The sequence below is a fragment of the Pelmatolapia mariae genome, linkage group LG10_11 (genome assembly GCF_036321145.2).
Source record: "Pelmatolapia mariae isolate MD_Pm_ZW linkage group LG10_11, Pm_UMD_F_2, whole genome shotgun sequence".
Classification (NCBI taxonomy): Eukaryota; Metazoa; Chordata; class Actinopteri; order Cichliformes; family Cichlidae; genus Pelmatolapia; species Pelmatolapia mariae.
In genome coordinates, this window is record NC_086236.1 from 73604002 (window position 1) to 73630942 (window position 26941).

Genomic DNA, 26941 nt, shown 5'->3' on the forward strand with positions numbered 1-26941 from the left:
TGCGTGGCACATCTGACATACTGTTTTACTTTTGTCCATAATGCGCTTACCTTCAGGGTCATACGTCACATGAAGACCAAAATAGTTCCAAAGGCCAGATCTGAATGAGGGTGGGGGAGGTTCAAGTTGCCATGTTGCAACGAGCTTAGCTTCTGTCTTGCTAGCTTGCACTGCGCTCAGTGGATCTGTGCTCGACAGTGCAGCCTAGGCGGAGTAGTCGAACGCAGATCCACTGAGCTCTCAACGCAGACAGCATCGTCAGAAGAAAAGTTGATAAAATAAATAAAAATTTTTGTATTGTTTGATACATATGCGTACCAAACCGAAAGCACTGTATCAAACGGTTCAATATCGATACGAGTATCGTTGCACCCCTAATATATATATTTATATATATATATATATATATATATATATATATATATATATATATATATATGTATATATATGAAGTCTTTTGCGCTCAATAAGGCTTTTACTTTGAAAAATTTGACTGGAAGCGGTATTATCTGATAAGCCTTTACACTTTACAGACCAATACATTGTCTTACACTAATTTTTTAAAGACTTCCCACAACTTTCAACCCAAACCTCATCCTGATATTTAAGATTTCCTGTGTGGGAACGAAGGCAGGCAGTAAAGTAAGACGGGGAAAAATAAACCTCCCAAAACATGCACAAAAAAGTTAAAAAATAAAATAAAAAAGGTACACCAACACACACACACAGATGATAATTCTTCAGTGGATTTGAACCCTTCCTGTCACCTGTTTGATGTGACCAGAGGTCCACAGGTTGAATGGTTGAATGGTTAATAATACAGCCTAGTATTATTAACCATTCAAGCAAAGACATGCAAACATATTAGAGTCCTCTAACAGTGTGGAAATATGTTGGAGCTTTCACAAAATCACAGAGGTTTATTTTGCTTTCATTTTAATTCTTTTGCTTTATTTTAAGCATCCCTCCAACCGAAGGAGCTTCATAGAAGGATGCTGTGGTGTTGAGCCCGTTGGTATGGTTCAGCATCTTGTAGCATACCTCATGGATGTCTTCTAGATGCCTGGGGCATGTTGGCTGACTTGAGGAGCAACAACAGTTGCCTCGAGGTGCTTTATAGTTTAATGCAAACATCAGCATTATCCCATAGGAGTCAGAGGAGGTGGCTAAGAGTCTGTTCTGTGTTTAAACTACGGGAGAAGACCGGTTTTCATCTGCAGTTCTCGGCAGGTTGATGCTACGTACAGACACCAGAAGAAAACCAAAGACTCTTAAGCTCACAGACATGTTTCCGTTTGTCTAGTTTACTCTTTCAGTTAACTGAAATGACTTTTTTTTTTGTTTTACTTGCTGCAGCCAGAGGAGAGAGGAAAGAGGAGCGTATGGTATTTATTATTTTATTTTCTAATCTGCTTCATGAAAAAGAGAACATGACAGACATGTTTGTTTGAAGGACTAATGTGAGTTTAAAAGCAGCGTTACTGGTGTTCCTGTGGTCCACATGGAGCTGAATAATTAGTGTGTTCAGGAGGATTATGGGTCACTGGGGTCAGAAACAGTTCAGCCTCAGAGGAGCACCGCTGTAAACTGATCCAGAGTCAGATTGAAACTGTGAGCGAACGTGGCACGTGCTGCTGCCGCTGCAGAGGATCAGCTGCTTACATAACTCCTCTGTACATACGGCGAGTAATCGGATCATGTGATCACACATAGTGCTGTATATCAAATGTACTGACTGTACAGTTTAGTTAATGAATGATTGTTCTGTTGGCTCAGTTTGACCACGTTGATGGTTTCACAGGGTTTAATGGGAGACATACATTTAGCAGTGGGTTACCACGGTAGCAGGATGCAGCTGTTAAGGCTGATGCAGAAAAATAAATTTTGCAATAAATGCAAACAGTAAGCAGCTCAGAGAAACCTCTCACACAGAGTCAAATCCACTCCACTCTCATACTAAAACATAAAACGAGCTTCAGTCCAGTTTGAACTGAATGTGTTTTTATTGCCTGAACCTCGAGTCTGCCACAAAAAACTGGACGACTTCTTCTTCATCCAGGTGCAGCTTCCTCTCTCTCCTCTAAGCGCTGGCGTAGTGCGTCTTCTCGGAGCTGGACGCTTCCTGTCCGTGATGATGCCAGCAAAGGCAGTGCCCCCACCTGAGCAGGCGCTGGAACACCTGAAGGCAGCAGAGGAGACGTGCACACACGGAGACGTAGCACAAAGAATCCAGAACTGCAGTCTGTGTGAGAACTTTGCAGCTGCAGAGGTGAAACCTCCAGGACAAGAAAACATTTTTAAAAGTTTATGTTGAGTCAAAAATCTGTAAAGTTTAAGCAATGTGTCGAATCAGATTTGACTGATGTTTTATGTCCCAGTGAAAAACACCTCTGAGAGCAGACTTCCGTGAAACGTGGTTCTACAGGCAGGAAGCGGGATGTTAACCAGAAACCCACTCACCGTCCTCTGTCCACGGCTGATGATGCGTTTCCTGCCGCTGCTGGAAATCCGGCCGTGAATGTGCAGGTTGTAAAGGAACAAGATCCTCGTCTTCTCCCTCTGACACACAGACAAAGGTCACGTTTTGTTTTACTTATGCTAAGTTTAACTCGGGACCGGCCTACTCTTCATCACCTGGTGCTGACTGTGTGCCCAGGTGAGTGATGCTCTGCAGCAGAAACATATATTCTCTGTATGTGAAACAACGCACATTATTATTATGTCACTGATTTAGTTTAAAGGGATTTTTTCTTGCCAGTGTTGCATTAAAATGACTGTCACCTGCTCTCATCTGTATATAATCTTCACATGTTTACGCCTAAGTAAAAATGTGCAGAAATATAACACGTTTCCACAAAGCTGTTCTCCTGTTAGAGGTGCTGTCGGCACAGGTTTGAGGTCAGAACCAGACCTGCAGGACTCTGTTAGCTTCCTGAGAAAACGACCTGAATGGACCAGATTTAAATAAAGTTTTAGGATAAAGGAACGTCTCGATCACGGCTGTATCCGAGTACTCTCTGATCCTCCGTGTGAACGTGTCATCATCAGCAGCTGATGCTGGACTGCAAAGTGCTGAATGTGAATGTGCAGAACACGTGTGCACCTGAAGCTCATTCATTCGCAGCCTCGCTCTCTCTCTCTCTCTCTGAATGTCTCTCGGCCACAGTCAGCTCAGCTGTAATGCTCTTACACTAATCTGCTCTCAGATCAGATTTACAGCATCTCCCAGGGTTTAAACAGAGTGTGTGTGCTAATGAGTTTGAGCGGTTTGCTTCTTCATCAGTTCAGGAGAGGAAGTGACATCACGGCGTGCGCTCAAACCAAAACAAAGACTCGTTTCATGTTTCTTTGTTTACTAATAAACACACCAAATACTGCTATTGTCACTACAGACAGTACAGCGACGCGGCCGCTGCACGCGCTCCATCCGAATCTCTGTTTGTCTGTTTGTGATCAGTCGTGACCAAACACAACAAACACCGCCATGAGGAAATGGACACACACACACACACACGAAGGAAATGCTTTGATATTCACTGAAGACTGAGCTGAACGATCACCAAAACGCAGAGAACTCGGAATATTAACGCCACACAAACTTCTGATTTTACACAAATCAGAGATGCAACATCAGTTTTGTTCTCATTTAATGTCTCTGTATGCAGATGACACTTTGCTAAAAAAAAAATTTCAGTCCTTTATTTATCCTGGTAAAAAATCTCATTGAGATTAAAAATCTCATTTCCAAGAGAGACCTGGCATCATGGCAACAAAAGTCAAAATACACATACCACATAAGTATATAACATTTGAAACAAATACAATATCCTGTATGAACATGTGAAAAATATACAATAACAGATCAAATTAAGAGTGACATTAAAAACCATCACACTGAGTAAAAGAGTTGTTCTCTCGTTCCTTTAAGACGGACTTAAACTCCCCCGAGGTGACCAGTTCTGATCATTTCACTTCCTCCTGCAGATTGTTCCAGGAAGCAGGGGCGGCGTATTTAAAAACCTTTTCCCCAATTCTGTTCTGATTTTTGGGACAATCATTTGTATGATATTGTGAGAACGCAGGCTGTATTGGTTGTGGTTTTTACACATATAAACACACAGATAAGAGGGAACCAGCCCAAGCAGAGATTTATAGATAAAGATCAACCAGTGGGAGAGTCTGTGAATATGCAAAGATGGACATTTAGCAGCAGCATACTAAGGTGGATTTCCATAGCCAGTAATAAAATGTAAAGTGCAATGGTACACAGTTTCCAACCTCTTTAGGTAGTGGGCAGGTGCATTCATAAAAAGCAGGTCACCGTAATCCAATAAAGGTAAAAACGTTGCATGAATCAAGTGTTTTCTCACTTGGAGGGAGAAACAGGAGTAAATTAGTTTTAGTTTTAACTTCGACACAAGCCTTTGAATGTGAGTTTTAAATGACAGATTCTGACCTATAATGATCCCTGGATACTTGTTAGATGTGACCATTTCAATTTCAGTTCCTTGAATTGTTTTAATCTCGACGTAGCTAACAACTCTTTGCCATTCAAGAATAACATGAACTTGGATTTATCTGGATTTAACACCAACTTAAGTTGAGTTAAATGGGACTTGACACATTTGATTTATTCTCACACATGAAGGAGTTTCTTTATATATTTATGTGGCAGGAAAGGAGAGGGGTAGGAGGGCACACAGCACTTTATAGCCAAATGTATGTGGACAGGCCAGAGAGGAATTACCCAGAAACTCTGCATGATGATGTCTCAAAGTACAATTTTAATACATAACTATGGGTTGTTTTGTTCTCCATTCTGTTGGCTCAACATATTTGATTCACAGATTTCGGTGCTGGAGATATTACGTCTACTTCTGGTCTCAAACCTGTGATTTTTCATGTTAGGTGAACGTGTAAACTGTAACATCGCAGAGCCACCTTGTTTACTCTGTGTTTAAGTACTACTGTGTTACTGTGCTAAAACATTAGCACAGTAACATTAATTTGTATTATGAAAAATTAGCATGTTAGTATCATACAATCCAAATATTTAACCCCAACACTGAAAATATTCATCATTTTATATGTTTGCTTGCAGACGATGTTTTACTTCATTTTATTCCACAGGCAAATGTCAGTGTGTGTGTGTGTGTGTGTCTGTGTGTGTGTGTGCGTGTGTGTGTGCTCACCTTGGGGTTGTAGAAGGCAGCAATGACATGTCGGAGCCGGTTGGTATAAACCTGAAGGCAGCTGAACAGCGCCACCAGCAGGACACAACACACACATCTCACATAGACCTCAGCAGAGAGGGTGGAGGGGGGGGACATGCACTCTGAGGGGGGAGAGGAAGAGGTGTGGGACACTTTTGCATGTAGTTTGAGACAAATAAGTGAGACAAACTGCGCCGTCATCAAAAGTTCGGCAGTCAAGACTGAAACTTTCAGCGTCCCACAAAGCAAACATGAACATTTACTCCCATGTCAGAGATGTAACTGACACATACACGGACACATAGTAACATCAGTCTGATTTAATTAGTGACTGTGTTCATCAATTGAACATTAACATGAAAATCTGAATCATTAAATTGTGCTGTCAGGATGCATATGTAACAGTATTGTTATATACTGCCCTCTGGTGGTCATCTTTTTGGCCTGATTCTCTGGTTGTTTAATGATCTGGTGAATTTGAATACATGCTAAACAAATCCTGTGTGACCTTTAACCTATGACCCACCCTGGTTATCACTTTGGATATTGAGGGTGGACGAGCTGTTGAAGGCTGAAATTGTCGTCCTCAGGAGGCGGGCCATCATGGTGTCCCCTCCCACTCTGATGTCCACCTGGTGACTACCTGCAGAGAAGGGGCGGAGTCACAAAGTGAAACTCTCTGCAGTCAGCGAGATCTGCAGCATTTCTGTAAGATAAACCCAAACACATGAGATAAGAGCAGAGTAACATTTATTATGGGACTACCTGTATAAATAAAGGTTAAATAAAATATTTATTATTTATGGGTCGCGGGGGAGCTGGAGCTACCACAGGACGAGAGACGGGGTGCACCTCGGACAGATCGCCAACATGACGCACGGTGAAAACAGAATATATCCTGTCCAGTTTATGTGTTTCACAGAGTTTCAAACACGAGTGTTGATATCAGCTCCACTTATATGAAGTTTTACTTAATACAGGTTTTAAACCTCTTTCACTCCAGTCATCCTGCTGGTCCTTCAGCAGGACATCGAAATGACCCACAGCAGCTCCAAACATGTTGATGTTCAAATCACCTGCCCGGCACACAAGTGACCCATGTGTGGGATTTAAGACTGGAGAGTGGTGTGTGTGTGTGTGTGTGTGTTTACTGGTGATGTTGAAATGGGTGAGGGTGTGTCTGCTGATGATGTCCAGTACGTGGGACAGCGAGAAGTCGACAGTCAGCAGGACAACGGACAGCAGGAAGACCGTCAGCACCTGAAACACACCTGACATCTGCCAACACACACACACACACACACACACACACACACACACACACACACACATACACACACATTAACTTTAGTCTTGGCTCTGAGCTCTGCTACAGACAGACAGGTGGGGAGTGATGAGTAAGCACCACCATGAACCTTCAGGTGAAAGGTGGGGTTACTGAGGGGTTGAAACAGGAAGTGGTGCAGAGCAGCAGTAAGACGGGAAATTCTGCAGCTAAATGAAAAACCTGCCAGGCACGGGGACACGGTTCAAAGTCAGAAGCTCAAATACTTTTTTATCTTTATTAAACTAAACTGGGAAACTGTGATAATCAGCTATAAAAACAGTAAAATGTAGATTTCACCCTTTTCTGGGTGTATTTGGCTGAACACAGACTGTGTCCTGAAATTGCATCTTGAATCTAGAAGGAACTGTACAGAAATCTACATATAGTTAACCTAAGGTCCAATAACGGGTGCACAGGTGCACCTGTAGGGACAGAAATCTGCTATTGCTGCATGCCTGTTTGTGAGAGTGCTGCACTCTGATTGGACCACGTCTAAACACGTTATTTATAAAAATCACTTAAACCTAAAAAGATGGAAAAGTGGTATTTAGGGTAATGACCCTTTAACAAATATGCTGATTTTTAGGTGAGTGAGAAGAACTGAGGAGTCGGCGTTACCGCTGCTATTATGGTGGATTATTTCCTGTAAAGCACTTTGTGAAACACTCTAGGCTACATAACTAAATACTGCCAGAGTCTTCACACTGCTCTTGAACGCACCACTTGTTTGACCTCTTCGGGGTAAATTTTCAGACTGCAGGGGTTGATCAGCTTGTTTTTCTCTGATTTCCTCAGAGGCAGCAGGCAGCGCTTCCCCTAAACGCAGCACAGGAGAGGACAGGACGGTCAGACCTTGGACTGTACTGAAGTGAGGATGATGAGGATGAGAATGATACCGCTTTCCGTCTGCGGGCATCGATCTGTCTGAAGTAGGTGGTGATGTAGACGTTGTCGAAACAAATGTCCCTCTTGTACTGCCCGAGGTACCCAAACGCCCTGCAGAGGAGAAAAGAAGATGGAGATAAAGGTGTGAATCTTAACGAGATGAAGGTGAAGGTGAGACTCTTACTGGGTGAAGATGGTGATGAAGGTGAAGGAGAGGAGCATCTGCAGGATGTTCAGCACCCGTCCCGTCGTTGACGTCAGTTTCTGGAAGGATGTTTTGACAGCGTTGGTGAACTGTTGGTCCAGCAGAGCTTCGCTCAGCGCCGGCTGCTCCTCCTCCTGTGAGACGACACGCAGGTTACATTTCAGCCGACTCTGGGTTCGTCCTGTGGGTGGTGTTGGAGGACCGGCGGTGCGGGTCTGACCTCTACGGTGAGCTCGGTGCTGAACTCTCTGGACAGCAGGTCAACGGAAACATTCAGCCGGTCAAAGAGTTGACCAAAGTTTCCCTCCACGGGAATGTTGTCCCTGCACCACGGAGTCATGACTGACGGGAGGAGGAGAAGAACTAAAGATCACAGCAGCACCTTTTCAGTACCACAGAAGAGTCACAGATTATCAACCCTGAAATAATAAATCAAAAATAATCTGCCGTTTACGTTTGCGGACACTTGAGTACGATATACCACTCAGAACACTGAAGCTAATGTTTGCACACCTTCAAATTTAAAGGTGCTTTTCGCAAAACCTTTAGCTAAATTTAATAAAAACTTCCACCACAAGATGGCAGCGTTTACCAGAAAGGTTTAGTGTAGTCGTTTTTTTAAATATTTAAAAATATAACTGCTCGTTTTTACTCTTCGAGCTCCCAGAACAAGTCGCTAAATATTACATTCATATGAATTCTGTACAAATGTCAAACTAGCACCAAGCTAACAGTAATAGTGTTGTCATGCTGTGTTGTGATTGGATGCTAAACTCAGTGTCACCTTGTGGCTCAAAGTGGTATTACACCAAAGTACCGGAGCCCAATTTCAGTTTTATTTTTTAAAGCAAAGACTTTCTGGTGACAGTTTAAATTTACTCTGATGCTGATATTTGAGAGTTAGAAATGTCTGACTGGAAAGAATGAGTAGAGACCGCGGGGTCAGCTGGATGTGGATATTTCATAACGCCGTGGTACGTATAACCTTTTACCTTTCATGATGTCACACAGGAAGTGAAATTTCATGGAAACGCAGAGGATGTAGTTGATGACGGGGACGGGGATCGCTTCCAAACACGCCGTCCACCTGTTGGCGAACCAATCGACGCACCGCTGCACGCCCTGAGCCACCACACCTGGGGATCAAACCACGCACCAGTTCTCATCTTTAAATGAGTTTGTGAAGCAGGTGTGAAATCATTTTGAATCACATTAGTGACGACATTTAAAGCGATTGTTTTCTCGTATTTGTGACACGAGGATGATAATCAACATTTTCCTTCTGTATTGTGTTTCCTGCCTGAAACCTTTGAACTTTACGTCTGGCGTTTCTGACTTACTGTCGCACTGCTTTAGGGTCTTGGCGGTGAACTCCTCCTGGGTGCTGTTACCGCCGCCTTGTTTAGTTTCGAATCGGTCGTATCCGTACTGAAGGACCATCTCGTCTCTGATGTCCTGAAACTTCTTGCTGACATTTAAAGCCTCCAACTCAAAACCTTCTTTATCATCCTAGAAGAGAAGCAAAAGATGGATCTGATTCAGATCATGTTCATGGCAGTAGGTAGGTTGATAATTATTATTATGTTAAATTAGAGGATCTTTGAAACATAGTCCTCTCACCATGAGCTCCTGTGTGATGATCAAAAATGGCTTGATGGCTTCTCTCCACAGTAGCTTGCTGTGACGGACCTGCAGGTCCAGGTTGCAGCTCACAGACACAGCGGCGGCCTCTACATTACGCTGGATGTTTGAAACTGGGCCTGCAGACGGGACGCAGCATCACATGACACAAAACTCACCTGAAGACATGTTAATCAGACCCATTCAGCCGCTGAGATACGCACTCGTGTCTGCATGTTGTATTATGTTGTATTTAGTAAATGAGTTTAATCAGCCACAGACATACTGGGTCCAGTGAGGCCTGTGGACCCAGTATGTCTGACTGCCGTCTGACTGTCTCAGTGCACTTTAATGTTGCATCACTCAGACTCATAAATGTTACTGTGCAGGCTCACAGGATCAGTGACGTCCTTTAAACACTCACTTTTATTTCACTCCATCACATGAGAAGTCTTTGTAGTCTTTGACATTCTAACTGTTGTCAAATTACTTTAATTCATTCATATGTATTTAGTATTCATTCATCCTAAGTGGTCGAAATGAAGGTTTTTGGTTCATGAGGATGAGACATTTCACCTCTCAACAAAGAAGCTTCTCATTTTTAAAACTGAAGATGCCTGAAGTGAAACGTCTTCATGAACCAAAAGGAAGTGCAGCCGGCCTCAGGCTGAGCCCTCGGGACGACGCACATATTGATTGTTGCTGTTGTCTGAACTCTTTAACACTGATCAGTATATCAGCGTATCCCAAAGTCACACGGAAGCAGGTCTGTGTGACTTTAGACAGCACTGACCTCTGCTGGTTTGATTGCTGCACTTTGTTTTTAACAGTGTTTAATGTTTGCTGATAAAGTCCTGCTGAGTGTTATTAAATCTGTCCTGCTGATCAACATTTTGCTGACATGAAACAGTGGAGGTTGTAGAAAAGTTATTTGTGGATTTTTTGTTTGTTTCCTGATGTTTCTTGATGAACCAATGATTTGGTTGAGGGATTCTCACCAAACACAGGAGCGAGGGGAGCAGACTGAAGACACTTTGGAGATCTGTACTTTCAAAGGTACAGACGAGAGGAGTGGAGCCTCCCTCCATCACCTTCTGAGCTCATTCTTTTTGTTATTTCAGTTAAAAAGCCAAATATGTGCAAATTCCTGCAGATTCATGAAACTTTGGACTCACTGGACACGAGAATGTTTCTGATACGACTCCATGAAAAAGCTCACGGCACTGACCGTGACGGCCACACTGTGAACCGTGTGCACACTCTGCACAGGTCTTTATGCGTGTGTTTACCTGCGTACAGCACAGACAAGGTCAGCAGGATCAGGTAGGAGCGGCCACGGGAGCCGAGCATGCTGGGAAACATGAGGAGGACCGAACACCTGAAGGACGAAGACATGAGTCCGCCTGCGAGACACACAGCTGACACACACACTCGGTCAGATCGCCACGTGTTTCAAACGTGTTTCAAAGAACAGATGTGAGTGTGCGACCTCGCCTCACCAACAAACAAACATCCTACTGCCACCTGCAGGTCAAAGGTCAGCGGGAGGTTGTGGGCAATGCCCAGGAACAAGACTGATGGTCAGACGAACAACAACATGAGTCAAACATCACATCAGCTTTTTTCTAACAACCTTTTAGAATAATAATAAAAAATAGCTGGAAAGTAAAGGAAGAGCTTTGCATTCATTATATTTATAGTAACAAATGATAAAATAATATTAAAAATAAAGACAACAACAATGTGACTAAGTCATAATAACATCAGCTAGTATATTACAATGAATGAGAATATTTAATGAGAGGCTGATTGTGAGCGCTCGTGCTGCACTGATGTGCGAGCAGCTCCTGTTTCCTCCGAACAGCTGATCGGCCCCAAAATGAGCGCAGCTCTGCGGCGTCTTTTCGCTCTGATGCCCGCGCTGGTTTCCAACATGTGAGGACTTAAGATCAGAGATGAACCGCCCAGGTGTGTCGCTGGAGGTGTTACCTGTGCCGGTCGCTACTCCAAACAGCGCCCTGAAGAGCGGGCGAGCCACCGGAAACTCCTCTGATTGGCTGAAGAGGAACCGGTGGACAACTGGAGGCAGGATGGTCTGAACGCACCTGTGCGCAGCTGTAAGGAAGCACAAACACCTGGAAACAGGTTTTGACCGTCGGCTGGCAGCCTCAGGGCTGAGCAGCTCCACCACGCTGAGTTTTGAGTTGTTGTGGGTGAACTCACAGCCGTGACGTGTCCCGGTGTCAGCCATCATTCACCACAAATCACTCCTCTAACCTGCATTCACGCACACACCGCTTACAAACGTGTTGTCGTTTGACTGTTGGAGCTTCTGTTAGCTTCTGCCTGTCACGTGATGCGTCTCTGGTTTCCAGGTGACGCAGAAACGTTTCCCCTGGTGTAAAAGATGAAGATGAAGAGTGAAGACAGGAAAAAGCTCCTGATGAAAAGTGACATCTCAGTCCAGGTGAAGAGGGGCGGAGTCACAGAGACTATCCGAGGAGCTCTGAGCAGGTAGAGGAAGCAGATTCACCTGAGTGCTAACTGTTAGCCTTTGAGCTAACACATTCTCATTTACAGTGACCTGGATGTTAACCTTTCACCTTTTTAAAAAATGATTTGTGTTCACATTTATTACTCTACAGCCTCATCACAGAACATTTTAACTTCACTCCTTTTCACTTCCTGCAAATTATTTTACTGTATATAAAGGATGGAAGCATCTGAAAGTGAACCCAACATTCATCTGTGGGGGTGGGGCTCCTCTGACTCTGACTTTATTTGGGGAAACAGCCCCAGAGTTCTCACTTGGCCTGACGTCAGTGAACTCTGATGAGTTTACACAACAGGATGGTATTTTGTAAGTTACGACCTGCATCAGGGTGAAAGGCGAGGATAAACAGACGTGTGCTTCGGGGCAGCCTGAAGCACACGGGCTCATCATCTCTGGTTTCACACCCAGCATCAGACCTTTACTGCACAGCGTGCGCTCACAGCTCACACTGAAACTCATCGTTTCTATTCCATTCATCCAGTATTAAAAAGGTGTAACAGAGACATTTAGCTGTTTATTCTTACTCAGAACTCACAGATAGTTTGATAGTTTTAAAGTCTGTAACTCCGTTATAGTCGTCTCTGTTTGTCCACCAGCGCGATGCAAACAGGAACAACAATCAGGCTTTTCAGCCTTTTGTGTTTGAAATGACGAGCCTCGGGGAAAAAGGCAGGTAGAAGGTGAGGTAGTCCTGAGACATGTTTGTTAAATAGAATAAGACAGGGCTGATGTTTTAAACTTTTATTACTTTTTTATTCAATTTGTCCTACAAAGACTGATCTTTGATAAATATCCCAGCCACTGTGAACCTGAGTGTACGTCATGGCCTGCAGGTGGCAGCACTGTAGCTTCATGTTTATGTGGTGCTGCAGGTTAGTGAACATGTCGTTCACTGTTTTTGCTTCCACAGACCGGCGGGACGCTCTCGCCTCAGCGGCAGGAGGAAGCTCAAAGCTCACCTGGTGGAGGTGGGGCAGAGGATGGTGGCGTTTGTATCCGGGCTGCTGATCGCGTCTCTGTACGGACTCATGACTCTCCTCCTGCAGAAACAGCCGCTGTGGTTCTGCGCCCACACCACGCTGGGCTTGGCCGGTCTGGCAGCGTTCGGTATGGGGCTGTCAGTCAGAGTCAGGGCCAGCATCATGGTGATGCTGCCCTCCATGTGCTCAGGTTTGTCAGCGACGCACCTTTGAGGTTTTATACTGATCCTCTCTTCGTTCATCGATATAAATCTGACATGCTGTAGAAGAGAAAAACATCCCAAAAATGACAATATTGTGTGTTGTAATAAGTCCTCATCGTTAGTGCTACTACTACTAAAGAAACTTATAAACTCTGTAAATTAAGGATAAAAATAAAAGGAATAAAAATCATTTAAAAACAGAGACATTTCTTGGACGACATGAGGATGGTAGTGATCCCGTCAGCGCAGCTTCCGATAACAGCCAGAGCCCTGAAACAGACAGCAGAGCTTCTAACTGAAGTCAGAGCTCCTGAATAAAGTTACGTCCCCGACCACAGGTGACGCCGTCAGATACAGAGCTCTCAGAGACTGCGCGCCAATATTCAGATGGTGGTCCCAAACAGAGTGAAAACTCTGAGAGGTCGAGCTGTTATTGTCCTTTAAAGCTCTAAATAAGACACTTCTGAGCTCCTGCACAATTCAGTTTGAAAACTTCTGCTTTGAAATGGTCAAAATGACGTCGTCACACGCAGCTCTCCATCTTTGTCCACTGCACACGACGTCACTCGCTATGTTAAAGGGAACAACTTTAAGAAATTCAAATTCCTCATGCTGTTCTTGTGCAAAATCTAGACATGAAGTCAAGTAAACCGTCTTCTGGTGTTGTGGCGCTTCCACTACCAGTCGAGTAAGATGAGCTTCCAAAACAGAGAAGCATTTCTAAATGACGTCATGGCTCTCAAAGGGATGAGTTAGGACTCATAAATCATGTTGATTCAGAAAAAACGTGACTCTCTGCTTATGAGCTTCCAGGTATGAAATCTCTAAGCAGACTTCTAAAATGGCACAAATAGAGTTCTCAGATAGATTTGAAGCAACACACAGACTACGTACTCCCTAACCTTCGAACAGAGTTGGACTTCCTCACAAACACAAATGGACCTGATACAGTGCGAGCTCTGAAGTGGAGGTTGAATCCCAAGGTCCCAAATAAACATGGAGTTCCCAGCAGAGTCACTCTTCCCGATTAGAGGTGGACAGTCAGAGCTTCTGAATTAGACACCAGGACCACGCCGTCACAGCGCTTCTGTTCCTGTGTTTCAGGTCATGGCAGGAACTTCCTCCTCCTCATGTTCGTGTCGCTGCTTGTGTCCGGTCCGCTCAGCAACACGTTGGACAACACCGAGCGAGCCGCCTCCAGCCTGCTGTGTGGAGCTGAGCTGGCAGCCAATCAAACGCAAGAACTGATGCAGAAAGCAGCCACGCCCCTCTTCTGTAAGACCCGCCCCCATTCCCACTGCAGTTACAGCCGCCAGTGCTCCTAAAAATATACCACTCATGTTTTATATTGAAATTTAATAGAATTTTAAACAAAATATGAATTTTATATCAGTTGCTGCCGTTTTTATTCAGTTTGATGGATCCATATGATTCTTTCTGATCCAGTCACAAATCAGATGAATGTGGCGAGCTGTGAGCGTCAGTGTTTTTGTTGCTTTCAGCCGTGTTGGACCACATCAGGGAGATCAGCAGAAACGCTTACGCCGTCGCGGGAAGAGTCCAGAACTTCATCTACGCTATGACAGACAGCATCCGCCATGTTGGTAAGTCAGCCTCTTTAACCAATTTGGTGTAGATGAGGGAAAACAGTTGGCTGCTCGGCTGCAGTTTCACACCTTCCATGTGCATACCTGGGAATCCACACTCTCAGAGAGCTGCAGGCCCCGCCCAGAACCGTACAGGTGTCGTGACATCAGATTTTAAGTTGAGTTTCTGTGTTTGGTAAAGGATGGCAGAGGCTGGAGCTTGAGGTGTATAGCACTGTGTATAGCACTATAAGGACCGTGTTTACCATACGCCTGCAGATGCTCACCTTACACCTCTGACCTCTGACCCTGCAGCTCGCGCGCTGAGGAACGTCCTGCGCTTCCTGGCCGATATCGGTGACATCTGTAACGAAAAGATGGGAACTCCGTACAGGAAGTGCCGGTCACTGTTTGAGGAAGCTCGAAGCGACTGCTCTGAGCTGCTGGGCGACTTCAACTTCCTGTGCGACATCGTGGACGGCTTCCTGCCGCTCTGCAACCTGGCCCGCGGTGCGTCCATGTATCCCGGTCCTTGTGTGGACGTTAACCCTCAGATGCATTCAGGACACAAATATCAAAGTTACAGAAGGTCAGGCTGTAATCTCTGAGACTTAAAGAATAAAACCTGGAAAAGGATCCAGGACAGTGTTACGCACTTTTCACTTATTTCAATTATTTTATTCTAATGTCAGCGTGGCCTTAAAAACCAAAGATTCCAAATTGTATTTGCTCTCACGTTCATCTTTACGTCTCTGTAATCGTCTCACTGTTGGTCTTTCAGCTGGCGAGTTCTTCTGCGTCATCCCTTCCTACATCGCCGACCACCTGAGGAAACGTCTCGCGGCTCGTGAGTCCATTTCCTCTTTATTGTTTAGCCTTTACTGTCGGCCTCCGCACAGAGTCTGACTCCTGCCTCTTTCAGCTGTCATCGCAGTGTTTCAGAAGATGAAGCGTGAGTTTGAGTTCAACATCTCCGCCTCACTGGACTTTGACCTGGATGCCAACAGCAGCCAGTCTCTGCACCAGATGTCTCAGAGCATCATGGCAGAGATTTCATCAGAACTTCAAGTGTTTCAGAAGCTGAGTGGACCGCTGGCGTACATCGGCCTCGTCCTGCTCGCCTGCTCCTTCCTGAGGTCAGGACTCTTCTCACATCTACACATTTGGTTCACTGAATCTATCTAATGTACAACAGCTGCACACTCCAGTTGCTCCACACAGTGCACATGCTTCAGTTCATCCAATAGATGCAATGCAACACTTTAAAATCATTCAGTCACACCGCAAGTATTCATCCCCTCCTTGAATTTGAATTTATTTATTTAAAAGGGACAGTGCAGTTTAACTTAGTCCAAGTACAAAACAGGAAACTGATGTAATGCACATAAGTTTATAGCTATTGCTAATTTTCAACAATTGTCCCTTGTTGGGCTTACAATCAAAATAGATACATTTTACAATAAAACAATAAAACTTAACTCATGAATGAACTGTGATTAACTACAGTTTTTGGAAAGCATGAGTTCAGTTTCACAGCCACACCGGGGCTGATCACTTAAACCAGCGGTGTCCAACTCCGGTCCTTGAGAGCTACCGTCCTGCAGCTTTTAGACGCATCCTTGTTTCGACACGCCTGAATCAAATGAATGGCTTGTTATTGGGCCTTTGCCAAACTTGATGGCGTGCTGAAGAGATGATACAACTATTTGATTCAGCTGTGTTGGAGCAGGGATGCATCTAAAAGCTGCAGGACAGCAGACTGGAGTTGGACACCCCTGACTTAGACAAAGCTCGTCTGACAGAGCGAAGCACGCCAAAAGATCCCAAACAGCAGCACATCATTCCTCGGTCGAAAGAAAGACACAAAGTCACTGACCTCCATCAGTCTGGAGAGGGTTGCAGATCCGTTTCTAAGCCTGTAAAACTTTGGTCAACCAAAATTACTTTGGGAACGCATCAGTGGCTCATCTGGGAGGTCACAGAAGAACCCAGAACAACATCTAAAGAACTGCAGGCCTCACTCGCATCAGGTAAGGTCAGAGTCGCTGTAACTGGTGGAACCATGGATTCTGCTCTCTACCAGGATGAAGGAGAACGTTCCACCATCGGGACGGTGATCAGGAACACAGCATCGTGTGGCGCCTAAAATCAAAATGAAAGCCTTGGCGTAGCTTTGAAGAGGCTGTTCATGCTGGAAAACCCTCCAATGTGACTGAATTCAAATAATTCTGCAAAGAAGAGCGGGGCACGCTTCCTCCACAGCGTCAGTTATGGTCGCACAACCAGGTGTTAGGTTTAGGGTTGAGTTACTTCTTCACACAGGTGGGTTTGGAGAGCTTCCTCCCTGTAAACCAAATCATCATTGATCATATTCAAATCAGTTTGATGATCTGTAAGTGTGAAAAAATGCAAAAAATAAAATAAGCAGGAAAAAGTTTTATTATTTCTAATGTGCACTCTCTGTTTTTGCTTCACATGCACTGCTCAGTCTCCCTGATCCACAGGCGTCAGTTTACTCGAGCTGCACGATTCAGTTTGTTTCATTTGTGCTTTTTACTTCGTGACATCTGCACACACTCTGCATGCTTTAGGTCACTTTAGCCAAATGCAAACCACATGCTTCAGTTTACTTCAGCTACACAAGGACGGATTCAGGAAGTCTTTCATAGCTCACGCAGCAACATCTGTGCAGCAGAGACTCATCTGTAATCTCATCTCTGCAGTTTATAAGTTTATCGCTTATTGAGGTATTTTGCGTCATCGAACCACTTTATCATGTTGTATTCGGCTCTTTGTGGCATTTTTAATTCGATTTTTACTCCTTGAGCTTCCTTCTTTGACTTTTTCCCCTCGTCTCACACTTTACACTTCACTTTATTTCTCCTGCATCCACGAGCGTTGCTTTGCGTTAACCTCGATGCTGATTGTTGCTGATGGGTGTTGATGTGGTTGTGTGTCTGCAGGGCAGTGCAGTACAGACACAGGTACCTCCACGATATTAAATTTGATAACATCTACATCACTGCTCAGTTTAAAGACCTTGACCAAAGGGTGACCTCAGTAGGCGGAGCCTCTGTGTTTCCAATCACGCGCAGAGAGGCCAAGACCTACATTACACCACGTGAGTACATCCGTGTGTGTGGATTTGTTTGTTAGCTTGTGTGACAGGTACACAGCAGGTGCCGGACGATGTCACGGTTTGTGGATCAGCGATGTTCATCGAATCGATCTGACGCGTCTGTCCTGCAGTGTCGTTTCAGCTGACGTACAGAGAGCGGCGGGTGGTGATGGCGGGCTTGGTTTCGGTCTTCAGGCACCTGATCGTAGGCAGCCTGCTGGTGGCGCTGGACTTCCTGGTGTTCTGGATTCTGGATCAGGTGCACCACCAGGTGACGGAGGACATCGTGGCCAGAGGTGAGCCAGCACACCTGCCAAAAACAGCCCTGCGTTTTCACTGTGAGCGGTAACCGGCGTGACGCTCTGTCCCAATAGTTCCGGTCACGGTGGCGGTCCAGGTGAACGGGTCGGGTTACGCCTCAGACATCTACAGAGACGTGGTGGCCTCGTTCAACATCCTGCAGCGGGGAAACATCACCGTGATCAGCAAGAAGTGCCTGCTGGAGCCGTCAGAACCAAACTACAACACGTGTTTCATCCTCGGTATGACATCACACAAGAAGTGAATCACAGTTGGCCTCATTGAACTTTAAAGGAGGACAAACCACATAAAGCTTAGAATAAATCAGTGCGTGGCTGCAGTGACACAGGTGGTTGCAGTGACACAGGTGGCTGCAGTGACACAGGTGGCTGCAGTGACACAGGTGGCTGTAGCTGCCAGCTGTCTGCTCAGTTTCAGCTCTTTTAACCGGACCTCTGCAGCGTGTCTGTGCTGTTGTTTTAATGCAGTCATCTAACGAATAATATGATTTTGTACTAATAGATCGATAGGTCTGCTACTTGGCACTGATTACAAGATCCAGTTTATGCATCTGCAGCTTTTTGAATAATCTTCCTAGTTTTAGCTGTTAACGGATCCACAATCTACCCAAATGATCCCTGAACAAAAGAGGACGCTGCCATGAAGGGAAAGACGAATGTGGTCTCAGTCTGAGGACCTATACTTTCCCCACACACACACACACACACACACACACACACACACACACACACACACACACACACACACACTTCTTCCTGTAGTACATCCTGCTTCCATCTCTTCTCCAGGTAAACAATGGAAAAGGAAATGTAATTCATCAGACCGGGACACCACCTTCCATTGGTCTGGCTCTGTGCTCGTTGTAGGTGGAGGTGGAGTGATCTGGCTCCTTTGTGCTGCAGTAACCCTTATGTGGGATCTGAGCATACTGGCTGCTTCACCTGTCATCCTTCCTTGGACCACTGCGTGCAGCTTGACCCCTACCCAAATCACTCAGGCCACTCACTGGCCTTTTACCTGCCTCCAGGGCATCACCTCGAACAGCTGACTGCTCACCTGCTGTTGTTAAAAATCCCACACCAAGAGGTTGACTGTAATGAGATAATCGGTGATATTCACCTCAGGCATCAGTGGTTTCATTTTGTTGCTGGAAGCAAAGTCGTAATAAAATAAAAGCCAAATTCCTGAGTTCATAGAAGCTTCCTGTAATGGAAACGGGCCAGTAGCAGCAGAGGGAGTGGCAGAGGAAGAGGATTTAAAAAAAAACTATCCAGGAATGTGGAATCCGAGTGTCAGAGCGACGGCGTTGTTTTGTCTGAACACGAAGACGACTGGAAGCAACGTTTTGAGTGACTGTTGAGAGAAGCTGTGATGACAGAGCATCTCTGAGACAAACACGTCCTGAGCTCAGGAGCTTTCATCCAGCTTTGACCTGCAGATGGCAAACATCACAACAAAGACGAGCAGAGGAAGAGGTTGTGTTGTTTTGAGCGTAGCAATGACTCATCAGTCACTAATCCGTCCAAAGCTTTTGGAATATTTGAGTTTCATTAAAACTGAAAGAGCAGACGCTCGGATTTCTAACACTCCTATGACGTGACAACACAGAGTCACACCATCCTTCATCACTTTACAGGCTCCTCTTACTCAGCTATTCAGACCACAGCGTGAGCTCTGCTCTTCAAACCTTACGATGAAATAATAAAATACTGAGATCAATAAGAACCCACCCAGAAAAACAAATGGCAAAGGCCTGAACCCTCTAACAGAGCACCCACCCAGCACAGAGCCCAGTGTGCCAACGAACACTTCATTCTGTCATTCCACACAAATATGTTCACCTTACATCAGATTACACAGATTTACATGCAGACAAATGAAAGAAATGTGATGTTTGTCTGATTGCAACCTTTTCATAATCAAATCAGCTGGCCGTCCGATATCTGTGTTGTATCTGTGTGATTGCCGTCACACCGTGAAGACAGGGTCGGTGTTTTAACCACATTCAGACATAAAGGGACTTTACTGGTTTTACTGGTTGTGGTCTGTGTTGCAGGCTTCCTGTTGGGTTTGGCTCTGCTTGTGTCTCTGACCAGCGGATTCATGCAGCGCTGCAGACGCCTCATCTGTGCTTCATATCATCCTGAGAGAGAGCAGGTACACACACACTTAGAGTCACATGATTTGGACGATGCCTCTCCCTGCTGTCGCCCTGTGACAGCGGGGACGGGCTCCAGCTGTCACTGGGCGAGAGGCATCGTCCCCGAAATGGAGAAATGGGAGAAAATTTGTGGGTGGGCGGAAACCTTGTTGCAGGTTATTGCTGCGTTTTTGTTTAAACCAGTTGAACAGAAGCTGGAAGTCTGCACTTCAGTCATGCCTCCTGTGTGTGAGTTTTAAATGCACTGCAGTGGTGTGGATTTATAAGGAGAACTCAGATTTAAACCAGCTCTGAACCCTCTAACAAAACTGTCTGGCAGCGCACGCAGCCGCTCCTGGGTGGCTCGCATTTTTTTAAACCTCGGCTCATATTTTCTTCGAGGATTTTGGACGACGGCCAGCCTCGCAGAGATGATGTAAACTGATCCTCTGACAACACGAGGATCCGGAGAGCTGTGCCCCAGGGCAGGTTTTTTTTTATTTTACCTGCATGCCCCGCCCACTCCTCCTCTCTGAGGAAGGTGTGCTGTTTTGGTGAGACGGGTGAAGAGGAAGAACAGCTGCTGCTGTGGGTGAAAGGTCACGGAGCAGAGAGGCATCTGAAGAATCTGCAGAATGAAAGAATGAGAGGAAGAAGGAGGAGGCAGGTCCGGACTCCTCACAGAGACCCGAACCCGGGCGAGGCCTCCGGAAGCTAAAGTCAGGAAAACAGGCTGCTGCCACAAACCAGCCTGGCAACTCTGTCACATCCACTCGGCTTCATTTCATCGAACCGATCTCCAGTTTAAAGGCCAAAAGCTTTCCCAGTCTTAGACTATTTCCCACAAAATGAAATCAATCAATAAACAACCACCAAATAACACCAACGTTTGACTTTTGCCAAAACACTTTGCAGAATGAAGATTAGAAACATTTCCCAGCATGCCGCTGGGGATGAGACCTAGCGGCTGACTTCACGGTGGCTGTGCCATCTTTTGTAAATCCAGCCTGCGGTTTAGGAAAGGATTATGGTCAGGATTCAAATAGATCCATGTTCACCACATGTTAGAAATCCGGGTGATGACCCAGCTGCAGCCTGCACTTACTCACACCATCACTAAAGGCCGTCTACGTAAATAGCTGCTGCTCTTGTTTGGTGGCGAGCGCAGCTCTGAGGCCGTGCTCGTGACTGTGAAGCATTCACACTGAAAACGTTAGAGGCGGGCGTGCTGCTCGACAGCTGACTCAGGTTTAACGGTGTGCTCGGCGCTTCAACCTGAAGTATTTTGGCAGCGCGTTGCTGCGTGACCCTGATTGTTTGGGTCACAGGAACCAGAGCGGGGAAGTGTCGTCCTGAACCCAACATCCTGTGCTGCCCGGCTGGTCGACGGCTCTGAGGCGGGGACTGTGTTTCTAATGTTGATCACAAACTGCTGTGGCAAACGTTGACAAAGCGTGTCTGTTAACACATCTGTTTTCTTTGCTTTGGTCGTGGTGGTTGTGAAATTTCTGGGAAATGACCCACTGCCGTAGACCGCTTTGATTTCACAAAAAGTTCAGTTTGCTGGTGTTTGGTTTTCCTCTGTCTGCACGTTAGTGTGTGTTTGTGGTCTGCTGCACATGTTGTTTGCTCCGCAGGCTGCATGCAACTTTCACACAATAAATCACAACAATGTTACTTTGTGGATTTCTCCTCTTCTTCTGTTTGTATTGAAATATAATCAACCGCGAGTTCTGCGCGTGGTTGCTTTTCTGACTGCCAGGAGTGCATGCTCGGGATGCGATTGGCTGGCCCGGCGTCCTCCTGCGTGATGCCACATAGTGTCACGCCAAATCTGAGCCCAGCGCAGCCTCATGGGCTTCGTTTAGATGACTGGGAGAGCTGCGGAGATGCTGCCGGGCTGAGTTTGGCCTCATGGGCGGCTTTGTGTTGCTGATTTTTCTGTTAGTTTGGAGTCGGAGCCTCGACAGATTAGATGTGAATCCTCTGAACCCTCAGGCCACCAGTAACATGACAGCGTGGGTTCATTTATGACACCGTGATGTTTTATACAAGGATGGTTTGTCGGTTACTCCGTGTTCGTCTCACTGATGCTGTTTCCTTCATCAACGACATTCCAAACATTTCTGGTGCCATTAATGTCGTTTTCAGTCATTTTTATAGGAAACTGTCAGTGTGAGCCTCGAGGCTGCAGCAGCTGTCGGTGTTAGCCGTGGTTCACTGCATGTTAAAACAAACCCACGACGAGCTGCAGGAGAAGCAAACGGACAAATTCCCAGTGGGAATCTGAGCAGGAACATGACACCAGCAGGTCACTGCAATGTGAAACTATGCTTAATTTCTTTAACGTGGAATTTTTTTAATGATTCCAGTTTCATTGTGCTGCTTATGCTGAAATGTTCCCTCACAAAGAGTAAGAAGCTGTCACAGGCAGAGCGCAGCTGTGTTTGAGGTTCACGTTCATCTGTTGGCCATCAGTGTGTCGTTGCAACATGTCCGTTTATCTCTGCATCGCTTTTCTCGCCTAACAGAGCGAAACTGCCCTCACCCTCCCGCTGAGCGCCATGTTTTAACTCTCCGTGACAAACGCTGAAACTCTGCCAGCGTTTTTGATTTTTCACAGAGAGCGAGAGGTTGCGTTGCTGCTGTGGTAGATGTTAATCACAGAGCGTGACATTCTGGATGTGTGAGGGAAAAGTGAGACATGATCGTGATGAGCTGGGCTGTTCTCTTTGCGCTCGACAGGAGAGGATCCGGTTCCTCCGCCAGCACATCCTGGATCAGAGGAGGGGGGTGCGCAGAGCCCTGAGGAGGTCTGCGGGCAGGAGCACAACCGACCAGGGAGGAGGAGGAGGAGGAGGAGGAGGACGTCTCCATGCTCTGCTGATACGGTACAAAGGCTGACCTAAAGTCGTCTCCCAGAAACACGTGCACGCTTTAGCTGCTGTAGGAATGAAAAAACATTGTACACATCTCCAGAACAGTTTGTATTTCTCTCAGTGCAGAAACAATTTAACACAAATTCAGTCTGATTCCATTTTTTTCAAATGATGATTTCATTCATTAAAGAAAAAAACCACTTCCTGCTGTGTTTCTGTCCTGATGGGCCGACATCCTCCCTGAGAGCAGCCCAGACCATCACCACCACCGTGTCTGACTATAGTGGTGGTAGGCTGATGTTCTGCGTGCAGGTTGACGCAGATGTAACGGGACTCAAACCTTCCAGAAAGTTCCGTTTCTGCCTCGTCAGTCCACAGAATATTTCCCAGGAGTCTCTGGGATCTTCCAGATGTTTGTTGGCAGATGTGAGACGATCTTTTCGGTCTGCAGTGGTTTTCATTGGACTCTCCCACGGAGGCCATTTTTGCTCACTCTCATTTTGTTGAATTGTGACCTCTGACCTTAACTGAGGCCTGCAGGTCCTCCTGGATGAATTGTGGTCGGCCGGTCGCTCCTGGGAAGGTTCCAGGACTGTTCCAGGTTTTGTCCATGTGTGGATAACGGCTCCCACCGTGGTTCACTGGAGTCTCTGTAACCCTCTCAGACTGATCGATGTCACTGACTGTGTGTCTTTAGATCGTGGCGTGATGTGTTGATCCTTTATGCTGCTTCACTGTCACAGCTTGTGGTTAATGGGTTTCTTGATGCAACAGGTCTGACAGTGATGAGCAGAGTAGATCGCCTTCAGTCTGTTTAATGTTAAAACGTTGTGTGTGGTTACATTAATAACAGGGTTGGTATTATTCATTGAAACAAAGGGACCAGAACCTTCAGAAGGTCAGGATGTGATCTGTTTTCATTAATCTGTCAGGTTACCTGGAGGAGGTCACCTGTCTCACCTGCTGGGCTTGTCGACACCTGCCTGCTGTCTGGTCTGTGGAGAGGTGCTGGGGCTGCGTGACCTGAGCGCAGTCATCTGTGATGCCCCGCACTGTTCAGGTAAACCCACCGAGGGCGCTCTCCTGGTAATCATGGCTTCACTGTCCGTCTCTTTCAGTGCGTTACTCGCTGTCTTAGTGTCGCTCACTAAGACCGGCTGGACTGAATAAAACCGTCCTGAGGTTTTTAGTTTTTATTTGGTGGATTGACCTTTAACCTCTCCACGTGGCACCTCTTCCTGTCCAGATTCTTTGCAGATTTTCTGCACATTTGCAACAGAAAGTAAGCACAGGGAGCCACGTGCCGAATATCTGCATCAACCCTGAGAAGTCTGTTTGCTGGACATAAATAAATGTTCACTCCCTGATGATGAATGTGATGTGATTTAGTCTCTGAGGTGTGTCTTTCCCTTTAAACAGTGAGGTAACACTTTACATCAAAAAACAGCGAAAGACTGAATCATTTCTCACAGCAGGACAAATTCCTGCAGTGTGACGCCGTAAACTGGAGCTTTGTTGTGTATACATGATTGTGTGTGTGTGTGCGCGCTGAGGGAGTGTCCTGCAGCACTCACTGTTGTTGACTCAGCTGAAGTGAGAGATAACTGTAACTGCAGCAGATTTAACTCTTTAGCTTCTGTTTAGGTTTTACAGAGCCGGGAGGCTGGAGAGAGGATTACGTTTGACCTGAACTGGTTAATAAAAAAACACCTGTTATCTGTGACATTGAATCAGTCCACCCAGCAGGAGAGCATTATATCAGACTGGGTCACTCTGTGTTTCACTGGTCCTTTCATTTCCTCATAAGTTCGTAGTAAGAGATTTAAAGCGAGCAGAGTTTGTGTCATGAATGAAAAAGAATGCTCTTTTTACGAGCTGCCGTCTTGTTTTTGCAGGCGTGTACTGTCGGCCGTGCTTCCAGAGTTTGGGGAACACGTGTGTCATCTGTGTACGACCTCTGACCTTCCAGGAAGACAGCGAGGAGGAGCTGTGAGTGAACGCCAGAGAAGGGCTGTAAAATTGAGCCAGAGCGGTGTCTGTAACAGCCACGCCATGTGTCTCATTGACTCTGTTTTAAGTGATTTAAAAAGCATAGAAGCGGCACTTGGAGGTTCTTGTAGCCACATGGATTTGAGTTCTGACGTTATCCAGTGACGGGACGTCACAGAGACGCAGGGTGACGAAGGGTTCAAACAACTGTAACGAGGCAGAACTACAACGGTTTCCATGGAGATGCCTACTGTCACTGTTTAAAAACAAACAGCTGGCAGCGACAGCTGAGGCCACGCCCCCACATGGGCTGACTTACCGCTGCAGCCTGCCTCAAGTGGCCATCAGGGGAACTGCGGTTTTTGTATTAGCTACATTTGTCAGTCTCTGCTTTTGTCGTTTAGTATCGGCACACGCCTCCCTGTAGACTGACCGCTGTTAACCGAAACCTAACAGCTATGATCTGTTACTCTTCAGCACTTCTGAATTTCATTCAGAGATAAATGTTTCCCAAAGCTGTTGGAGCAGCTGAGAACGGCACCGGTTCTCCTTACTTTCCTCATCAAGAGTCATGTTAAAGATTTCAATTCTTTGGACTTGTGCTCGGGGCCCATCAACAAATATTTGCTTCTTAACATTATTATCCAAATTAAATTTAGTGAAGGAGCAGACGAGTGATCCAGATGTTTCAGCACAGAAGTGCTTCCTCTAAATCAGTCAAACATGTTCTTCCCTGCCCCGGAATCACAATCTGGGAAAAAAGGTCCCCTCCATCTTGCAGCTCTGTGTCCCCCAAGAGGGGCCTGCCCCACAGTTTGAGGGACCCACTGGTCTATGCTGTCTCTGTCTGGTTCTTTTAGAGACTCCACTGATGATGAGCGGCCCAGTTTGTCGTCGACCCGCCAGACAAACACGCAGATAAAGAGGAGGATCCCCACAGCGAGGCAGGAAAGTCCGAGTGACCGCTCAGGAAGGGAAGCAGAACAAGGAGAGAGCCCCAGCAGTGATGACAGTGTTTACCTGGACTCTGAACTCAGGTAGGACACATCTGAAGGAGGCATTGATAGAAGCTGATGGTAAACTTAAAGGATCGCATGTCCACATGTAGATATTTTTAAATGTGACCTGCTCTAAGTTTAAAAGTCTTGAACATCTGTTTTCCCCTCTGGCCAGTGAAGCAGACCTGATGTACCAGGACAAACCCGGGTCAGGCGAGTCCGACAGCGACCACTCCTTTAACTCTGCTCTCTCAGAGCACGAGTCCCTCGTCTCAGTCGTCATTCACGGACCCGACCGTGCTCAAAACCTCCAGGACCTTCCACAACCATCGGATTCTCTCCGGGCTCCGTCTCCCGGACCATGAAGCTCAGCCAGATGTTCCACTTTGCGATTAAAGCAAATTTACACATGAAATACCTGATAACAAAACTTTAGCTCCATTTACCGACTTTTTCCACAGAGGGACAAAAATACGGGCCAAATTCTGAAGTCCGAGTCTCGTCTCACTGAGGCGGAGAATCCAGATGTGCTCCAGATAAACCGATCATAGGTTTGTGGACCCACATCCTGAAGCCTCGGGTTGGTGTTTGTGAGACCGCCACAAAAAAGCGGGACACAGGAGAACGTCCGAGATCTAAAGGGCTCATCCCAGCAGGGCAGGTGTGTCAAACATAAGGCCCGGGGGCCAGAATGGGCCTGGCAAAGACTCCTGTTGGGTTTGGAAAATGTGGAAAATGTGGAGCAGGCACAAACTTTCCAAAACACAAGAAAGTTTTACAACTTTCTTGTGTTTTTGTTTTTACTGTAAAGCCACATTTAAAAATTCTGTGAATTAGAAAAACTTTTTTCTTATAATTTTATATAATTATCTATTTTGTTTATTATTACAAGACAGTCTGAGCAAAGATTTACCTGAACTGTA

At 45.8% G+C, this 26941-nt stretch overlaps 2 protein-coding genes across 2 annotated transcripts; one reads left to right on the forward strand and one right to left on the reverse strand.

The window, feature by feature from the left end:
- Positions 1-2013: 2013 nt before the first annotated feature.
- Positions 2014-11501, reverse strand: dcst1 (DC-STAMP domain containing 1). The gene is made up of 15 exons (XM_063484963.1): positions 11081-11501; positions 10750-10824; positions 10540-10668; positions 9251-9390; positions 8971-9139; positions 8623-8766; positions 7851-7972; positions 7610-7764; positions 7437-7536; positions 7261-7356; positions 6365-6491; positions 5740-5856; positions 5193-5335; positions 2446-2559; positions 2014-2179 (listed from the first exon to the last, which is right to left on the reverse strand). The coding sequence occupies exons 1-15, from the start codon at positions 11499-11501 to the stop codon at positions 2081-2083; spliced, it is 2151 nt and encodes a 716-aa protein (XP_063341033.1). The 3' UTR covers positions 2014-2080.
- A 1146-nt stretch (positions 11502-12647) lies between these two features.
- dcst2 (DC-STAMP domain containing 2) lies at positions 12648-26383 on the forward strand. The gene is made up of 14 exons (XM_063484964.1): positions 12648-12974; positions 14092-14262; positions 14490-14591; positions 14889-15083; positions 15355-15420; positions 15496-15709; positions 17537-17694; positions 17823-17987; positions 18066-18233; positions 20069-20169; positions 22898-23043; positions 23964-24091; positions 24927-25020; positions 26194-26383. The coding sequence occupies exons 1-14, from the start codon at positions 12785-12787 to the stop codon at positions 26381-26383; spliced, it is 2088 nt and encodes a 695-aa protein (XP_063341034.1). The 5' UTR covers positions 12648-12784.
- Positions 26384-26941: the final 558 nt, after the last annotated feature.

Bases quoted from the DNA above. Each gene is read 5' to 3' on its own strand.
- dcst1 (XM_063484963.1), bottom strand. From the start codon at position 11,501: ATGGCTGACACCGGGACACGTCACGGCTGTGAGTTCACCCACAACAAC. The intron at 7,973-8,622 runs GTAAAAGGTTAT...TCCTCCCGTCAG, and splicing joins CCTGTGTGACATCATGAAAG to TCATGACTCCGTGGTGCAGG. The intron at 2,180-2,445 runs GTTAACATCCCG...TGCTGCCTTCAG, and splicing joins GGACGGTGAGTGGGTTTCTG to GTGTTCCAGCGCCTGCTCAG.
- dcst2 (XM_063484964.1), top strand. From the start codon at position 12,785: ATGGTGGCGTTTGTATCCGGGCTGCTGATCGCGTCTCTGTACGGACTC. The intron at 15,084-15,354 runs GTGCGTCCATGT...TTGGTCTTTCAG, and splicing joins GCTCTGCAACCTGGCCCGCG to CTGGCGAGTTCTTCTGCGTC. The intron at 23,044-23,963 runs GTACAAAGGCTG...TTAATCTGTCAG, and splicing joins CTCCATGCTCTGCTGATACG to GTTACCTGGAGGAGGTCACC.